The 8441-nt window shown below is 38.3% G+C and overlaps 1 protein-coding gene across 1 annotated transcript; it reads right to left on the bottom strand.

Annotated features, from left to right (window-relative positions):
• Positions 1-2124: 2124 nt before the first annotated feature.
• On the bottom strand, positions 2125-3130 carry LOC138876196 (uncharacterized). Its single transcript, XM_070155101.1, has 3 exons — positions 3059-3130; positions 2520-2901; positions 2125-2390 (listed from the first exon to the last, which is right to left on the bottom strand). Exons 1-3 carry the CDS (start codon positions 3128-3130, stop codon positions 2125-2127), a joined length of 720 nt encoding a protein of 239 aa, XP_070011202.1.
• Between the last annotated feature and the right edge of the window lie 5311 nt (positions 3131-8441).

Genomic DNA, 8441 nt, shown 5'->3' on the forward strand with positions numbered 1-8441 from the left:
GCGTACCTATAAAATGAGAACATCCTACAATATATAGAGTTAGTAGAATAGGAAATAACTAAAAGTCTAATGCTTTACTCTTGCTGGTGGAAAAGTTCTAGTGACCGGCGCTTAGGAACAAGTGCTCTCAAGTAAGCCTCATCGGTAATTTTACAGAAAATCGGACAGAGTTTCCCCTATTTTTGGACCATCCCAAAAATTTTCCTGCCTCAAATCAACAACCAAACATCCTAATATCATACCAAACAATTGACAACTTGCCAATTAACAAATACAAGTCTTCACCATAACTAAACCACCAACTAACCACTAGAAATACTAATTTATCTCCAACTTTGATAAATGAGAACGATACTCAACATAAGACTATAATAAAAAAAGAATACTCATGACACTAAAATAATGACTATGGAGCGACTCTAAGAATTCAATGAAAAGACCATAACAATAAATAAAATCTCTGCCAACGCGAACAAGTGTGAGGCTCACCGAGACATATCGACCTGTGCGCTCTAATTAACGAAATCCTCGCCTACGTTAGCTGCTGTCTCTGTAAAAAAATTAGTGGGGAATGAGTCACTAGCTCAGTGAGTAATAACATTTAACCACAACCGTTTTTATTTGGGGACAAGTCAGAAACATGCTAGTATCTCAAAAAGAATATACATAAAAATGCCCTTTCAGAAACAATCAATAATTTCAGTCTCATCACGCTTTTCTTGTAGTAAAATATAATTAACAATTCAGTAATAAGCTCGATAACCACTGTATAATATCATTATTCACATTTTTGGGAGGTTTCAATGAACGCATCATGTAATCGGTATAACTATGGACTTCTTCGCAAGAAGTCAAATATAACGGTAGTCCCTACTCGAGGGAAATCAGTAACGGTATACTAGTTCTACCTTCCCACTAGCGAGGGCTATAACTGTACTCTGTAATCGATAAATACAAGGTACACCAGGTCTAACGAACCCACCGTTAGCTATGGGATCCTTCAAAGTCTCCTCCCATTTATACTTTTCTTTGTAATAATAAATATTCACATGAAAACATTTTCAAAATAGTAGAGGGCATTTCAATTCTTATCAAATCATGTAATCCGATTTTGTTAACGGTTATCATATCTCAAATACCAGTAAAATATGTCTAGTAACATGAGAACATTTTAAATAACTGTAAACCTCTCAAGTAAACTATTCAGTACCATATCAAGTAAAGGACTTGTCCCACATGCAATTTCAAACATTCACTAACACATTTAATTTTCAAAATCATGTATAAACCATGAAGGTTATGAAAATACAAATTGCAGTAAGATTACTAATTACAGTACTCGTGCCGAAATACCAACTGCTTCACCTCAAGCAACTCGTACAAATTTCTCCAATCAATCTATAATTACATAATATCGATCTCATATTAATTGCCTCATTTATGCTAAATTCATCACTAATTTAGAATACCCAATTATCGGGGTTCATGTTTGAGTATTAGTTTGTGAATTTATATTTAATCATAGAACTAGTCCATAATTCTATCAATTTCAAACTATTTGGTATAATTTACTCCTCTAAAACTAGACCTATCAGTGCTTAAACCAAACTTTTATAGCCTTATTATCTCCATAGTAATTGTATATATAAGAGAAAGGTGATATTGAATTATTTTGTACTACATGAAATTGCATAGATTCAGTGAAATAATTCAACAGATGAGAAGAAGAAGGTTAACCTCTTGAGTCGAAGGAGAACTTTAATACTTTCAATTTCAACTCCTAATTCTTCTTAAGCCTTTGCCCAAAGCTTTCTTCTTCTTCTCTGGTTTCATTTTTTTCGTTTTCCTACAGAAGCCTTGGCTTCTTTTGTTTGCTAACCCTTGCCAAACCATGGCAGGTTATTATTTTTCTAAGGGGCTTCGGCCCTTTTTTTTGTTTCTTTATTTTCCCTTTTTTTTCTTGTTTCATTTTGTTTCATTGTTTTTTTGAAGTTACTTTCTTATAGTTATTATTATTATTATTATTATTATTATTATTATTATTATGACCAATACACCCTTATTTAAAAAAATATAGGGTATTACATCCTCCTCACCTTATGAAATTCGGTCCCCGAATTTAACTCAAGTACGTACAATAGACTGAAACAAATGGGGGTACTTGACTTGCATATTATCTTCTATTTCCCAAGTAGCTTCTTCAACTGTATGATTTCTCCATAAGAATTTCACGAACACGATTTCTTTTGACCGTAGTTTTCCTATTTGTCTATCAATAACAGTCATTGGCTCATTCTCGTAAGACAACCTCTCATCGAGTGGTATAGCCGGTGCTTCAATCATTTGAGATGAGTCTGATATACATTTTCTTAGCATTGAGACGTGAAACACTAGATGAATAAAGCACACTCAGGAGAAAGTGCCAAACGATAAGCCACAATTCCCACTCGGTCTAGTATCTCATACGGTCCTATAAACCTGGGGCTCAACTTGCCTCTTTTTCCAAATCCGCATCACACCTTTCATAGGGGAGACTCGTAGGAACACTTTGTCCTCAATTGTGAACACTAGATCTCTTCTTCTCTTATCAGGATAAGACTTTTGTCTACTTTGAGCTGTAAACAATCTTTGTCTGATCAATTGGACCTTGTCCATAGCTTCTTGTACTAGTTCGGATCCAAATAAATTAGTCTCGCCAGCTTCAAACCATCCGATAGGAGAACGACATCTTCTACCATACAATAATTCGTATAGTGCCATTTGAATACTGGACTGGAAGCTATTGTTGTAAGCAAATTTAGCTAAAGATAGATAAGCATCCCAACTACCTCCAAACTCAAGAATGCAAGCTCTCAACATATCCTCCAAGATCTGTATAGTATGTTCAGACTGCCCGTCTGGCTATGGATGAAATGCAGTACTAAGATCAACTCGTGTACCCAATGCTTCTTGAAAAGATTTCCAAAAGTGTGAGGTAAATTGTGATCCTCTATCAGAGATGATGGATATTAGAACTCTGCGAAGCCGGACAATTTCGTTCATAAATATCTGTGCATACCTGACTCCACCATATGTAGTCTTCACTAGCAAAAAGTGTGCTGATTTCGTTAGTCGATCTACAATCACCCATACAGAGTCATAACCTCTAAGGGTTCGTGGTAGCCCGGTGACAAAATCCATAGTAATTCTTTCCCATTTCCACTCTGGAATCTCAATTTGTTGTAGTAGTCCCGTGGGTCGCTGATGCTCAGTCTTGACCTGCTGACAAGTCAAATAACTAGAAACAAAGTTAGCAATATCTTTCTCCATACCTTCCCACTAATAAAATTGCTTCAGGTCATGGTATATCTTTGTGGATCCAGGATGTATAGTGTATTTAGAGTTGTGGGCTTCTTCAAGAATAGCATGTCTCAACCCATCTACGTCTGCTACACATAGCCTGTCACCTATTTGAAGAACACCATCACTTTCACCAATCATATCCTTGCTTTTACCAGCTAAAACCTCATCTCTGTATTTACATAATCGTTCATCCTCATATTGGATGGCCTTAATGCGCTCAACTAATGAAGACTTAGCTTGAGCACAAGCCAACAATGCCTCTGAATTTCCGACACTAAATCTGATACCTGTATCTTCTAGTCTCTGAATATCTTTGGCCAAAAGTCTCTTTGCAGGGGCTATATATGCCAAACTCCCCATAGATTTTCTACTCAATGCATCAGCCACCACATTGGTTGTTCCAGGATGATACAAAATAGAACAATCATAGTCTTTGAGTAGTTCCATCCAACGACGCTGCCAAAGATTTAGATCTCTCTGCTGAAAGATATACTTTAGCTTTTATGGTCAGTATAAATCTCACAAGTTTCACCGTATAGATAATGTCTCCAAATTTTTAGAGCAAATACCACTGCAGCCATCTCCAAATCATGTGTAGGATAGTTTTGCTCGTGCTTTTTCAATTGTCTCGAAGCATAAGCTATAACACGACCATTTTGCATGAGAACACATCCTAATCGCACCCTCGAGGCGTCACAGAATACTATAAATCCTCCAGAACCTGATGGTAAGGCTAATATTAGTGCAATTGTCAAACATGTTTTGAGTTTTTGAAAGCTCTGCTCACATTCCTCCATCCACTAAAACTTTACATTTTTCTGTGTTAGCTTGGTCAGCGACGCTGCTATTCCGGAGAAATTCTGTACAAAATGCCTGTAATAGCCTGCTAAGCATAAAAAGCTGCGAATCTCTGTAGGAGAAGTAGGCCTGGCCATTTCTGCACAGCTTTAGTCTTCTTAGGATCTACCATAATTCCATCTTTGGATACAACATACTCTAAAAATGCTACCGAGTCTAGCCAAAATTCATACTTCGAGAACTTAGCATAAAGCTGATGTTCTCTCAAAGTCTGCAACACAGTCCTGAGATAATCCTCGTGTTCTCCTTGGCTACGAGAATATATCAGGATATCATCAATAAATACTATTACAAATCTATCCAGAAACGGCTTGAACACCCTATTCATTAAATCCATGAAGGCCACTGGAGCATTAGTCTGTCCGAAAGGCATCACGAGAAACTCATAGTGCCCGTATCGAGTTCTGAAAGCAGTCTTAGAAATATCTTCATCTTTGATTCTAGGTTGATGATAACCAAAACAGAGGTCAATTTCTGAAAAGTGGGCAGCTCCTTGTAACTGATCAAACATGTCATCTATACGGGGCAAAGGATATTTATTGCGTATTGTTATCTTGTTCAACTGCCTGCAGTCAATGCAAATTCTCAGGGATCCGTCTTTCTTATTTACGAACAGTACCGATGCACCCCATAGTGATACACTAGGTCTAATAAAACCCTTATCTAACAAATCTTGTAACTGTTGCTTTAGCTCCCTCAACTCTGCTGGTGCCATTCGATATGGGGGTATCGATATGGGTTGTGTGTCAGGTAGCAAATCAATACCAAAGTGTATTTCTTGTACTGGAGGCAATCTTGGTAAATCCTCAGGAAATACATCAGAAAATTCTCTCACTACTGGTACATTTTCTATACTAACTGTTTCCTTTCTTGTGTCATTTACAATAGCTAAGAGACCCAAGCAACCTTTCTTCAAAAGTCGTTGAGCCTTCATAAAAGATACAATTTTGCAAGTCTCTGGAACCTGACTCCCTCTTAGAATAAAACTGGGTTCATTTGGTATCTCAAACCTTACTATCTTTGCATGACAATCGACTATAGCATAGCAAGAAGATAACCAATCCATTTCCATCAGCATGTCAAAGTCAATCATATCAAGTACAATAAGGTCAGCTAGAGTATCTCTACACTTAACCCGAATCTGACAAGCACGATACACGTATTCAGCTAATAGAGACTCTCCAACAGGAGTAGCAACTAGAAAAGGATCATTCAATAGCTCAGGTTGTCTACTAAACCTCAAAGCAAAGTACGAGGACACATAAGAATGATTAGATCCCGGATTAATTAACGCAAGTGCATCAAATGAACAGAAAGAAAGAATACCTATAACTACTGCATTCGATGCCTGAGCACCCTGTCTAGTAAATGCAAAAACTCTCGCCTGACCTCTACCAGCATTCTCTTGTCCTTGATTCACAGTAGCACGGTCTGCAGCACCTCGACCTTTGTTTCCTGTACCTGTAGCACCTGAAGTATTACGAGTAGTCTGAGTCGGTGCAGCTGACTGAATAGAAGCCTGGTTAAAATTTCTCGGAGGCTGAGGCCAATCCCTCAAGTGATTTCCCAACTGGCCACACCGAAAGCACTCTCCCATTAGAACATGACATTGGCCCAAATGTAATCTACCACAGGTCTGGCAGACTGGAGTAGTGGCATATATCTGCCCAGAATTACGATGTCCAGAAGATGATGGTGCCCTATTACCTTGTCTATAATGTGGTCCGTATGTGGACTGTGAAGACATGTGTGTCCCTGTCTGAGAACCCTGTTATTGTTGTTGTCCCCGATTTCCTGCTCTTCTATTTTCACTAAAACCACCACTGAAAGCCCCTCCTGTCTTGGCCTTCTTACGTAATTCACTAGCCACGCCCTCTTCATGTCCCTTGTTTTCAATCATTCTAGCAAGGTCGACTACATCAGAGTAGGATAAAGTCTTCATCTGTAGGGCTACTTCAGTGTATAGAAGACCAACCAATCCATCAACAAACCTCTAAATTCGAGCTTCTTCGGTAGGCACTAAGTGAGGAGCATATATAGCCAGCTTACAAAACTTAGTGTTATATGTTGACACATCCATATCTGGAGTCTAAACCAATCTTTCAAAGTCTCTAGCATATTGTTGCATCAGACTGTCTGGAAGAAAATGATTCTTGAACAACTTAGTGAACTCGTCCCATGTCAGTGGTGGTGCTCCTGTTGGCCTTCCTAGCAATACAGTTTCATACCATGTGTTGGACATATCCTCTAGTTTGTATGTCGCGAGCTCCACAGCTCTCTCACTAGAACATCCAAGAGCACGTAATGCCTTAAGTGTCCCATCCAAGAAACTTTGAGGATCTGCTGAATTATCGGAACCTATGAATTTTGGTGATTTCAATTTCAGGAACTCATGTAGGGATACTTCCTTATCCCGAAAGGCTGAGTCTGTGTAGGTGCTTGTGTCTGTAAAGTAGCCTGAGGAGCTGAACTTCCGCCCTGAGTAGGCACCAATGCCTCTAACACATTCAATAATCTTGCCACTGCATCTGCAGGTAAGGCAACAATAGGTACAACAGTTGGCACTGGTGGTGGAGCGTTCTGAACTCCCTGCTCTTGCACTTGATTTGGCATAACAGCTTGGGTTTGACCCATGTTCCCAACTAGAGGTTGGGGAGCAGTCTGTCTTCTAGTTTGATGAACCCCAACTTGACCGCCACCCCGGGTAGCACCACGTCCAGCACCAGGTCCAGCAGATGAGGGTGTGCGTGTCCTAGCTATCTGCGAAAGAAATATTCCAAAGTCAATCTCAAGTTATCTCAATGCACGATCAAAGAATGAAAGAAGGGAAAATATTTCTAGATGTTCAGTAGCCTCAAGATCATAAGTATGCGCGCCTACATACCCATGAACAAGACTCTACTAAACATTGCTCCATGCCTCGGGACTTAAAGCCTAAGATATGATACCAACTTTGTCACGACCCAATTTAGGATTGTGACCGGTGCTTAGGAGCAAGTGCTCCCAAGTAAGCCTTATCGGTAATTTTACAGAAAATCGGACAGAGTTTACCTTGTTTTTTGACCATCCCAATAATTTTCCTGTATCAAATCAACAACCAAACATCCTAATATCATACCAAATAATTGACAACTTATCAATTAACCAATACAAGTCTCCACCATAACTAAACCACCAACTAACCACTAGAAATACTAATTTATCTCCAACTTTGATAAAGGAGAACGATACTCAACATAAGACTATAATAACAAAAGAATACTCATGACACTAAAATAATGACTATAGGGAGACTCTAAGAATTCAATTAAAAGACGATAACAATAAATAAAATCTCTGACCACGCGAACAAGTGCGAGGCTCACCGAGAAATATCGACCGGTGCGCTCTATTTAACGAAATCTTCGCCTGCATCAACTGTTGTCTCTGTAAAAAAAATTAGCGGAAAATGAGTTACTAGCTCAGTGAGTAATAACACTTAACCACAACCGTTTTATTTGGGGACAAGTCAGAAACATGCTAGTATCTCAAAGAGAAAATACGTAAAAATGCCCTTTCAGAAACAATTAATAATTTTCAGTCTCATCACGCTTTTCTTGTAGAAAAATATAATTAACAATTCAGTAATAAACTCGATAACCACTGTATAAAATCAGTATTCACATTTTTGGGAGGTTTCAATAAATGTATCATGTAATCGGTATAAGTATGGACTTCTTCTTTAGAAGTCAAATATAACGGTAGTCCCTACTCGAGGGAAATCGGTAACGGTATGCTAGTTATACCTTCCCACTAGCGAGGGCGATAACTGTACTCTGTAATCGGTAAATACAAGGTGCACCATGTCTAACGAACCTGCCGTTAGCTACGGGATCCTTCAAAGTCTCCTCCCATTTATACTTTTCTTTGTAATAATAAATATTCACATGAAAGCATTTTCAAAATAGTACAGGGCATTTCAATTCTTATTAAATCATGTATCCGATTTCGGTAACGGTTATCATATCTCACATACTAGTAAAATATGTCTAGTAAAATGAGAACATTTTAAATAACTGTAAACTTCTCAAGTAAACTATTCAGTACCATATCAAGTAAAGGACTTGTCCCACATGCAATTTCAAACATTCACTACCATATTTAATTTTCAAAATCATGTATAAACCATGAAGGTTATTAAAATATAAATTGCAGTAAGATTACTAATCACAGTACTCGTGCCGAAATACCAACTGCTTCAC

The sequence above is a fragment of the Nicotiana sylvestris genome, chromosome 8 (genome assembly GCF_000393655.2).
Source record: "Nicotiana sylvestris chromosome 8, ASM39365v2, whole genome shotgun sequence".
NCBI lineage: Eukaryota > Viridiplantae > Streptophyta > Magnoliopsida > Solanales > Solanaceae > Nicotiana > Nicotiana sylvestris.

What these genes read in the sequence shown, in the direction of transcription:
- LOC138876196 (XM_070155101.1), bottom strand. Translation starts at nt 3,130, where the DNA reads ATGGGTGATTGTAGATCGACTAACGAAATCAGCACACTTTTTGCTAGT. An exon ending in ACTACATATGGTGGAGTCAG is followed by an intron (nt 2,902 to 3,058) that starts GTATGCACAGAT and finishes TTTCATCCATAG; the next exon opens with CCAGACGGGCAGTCTGAACA. An exon ending in ACGAGTCTCCCCTATGAAAG is followed by an intron (nt 2,391 to 2,519) that starts GTGTGATGCGGA and finishes TTATTCATCTAG; the next exon opens with TGTTTCACGTCTCAATGCTA.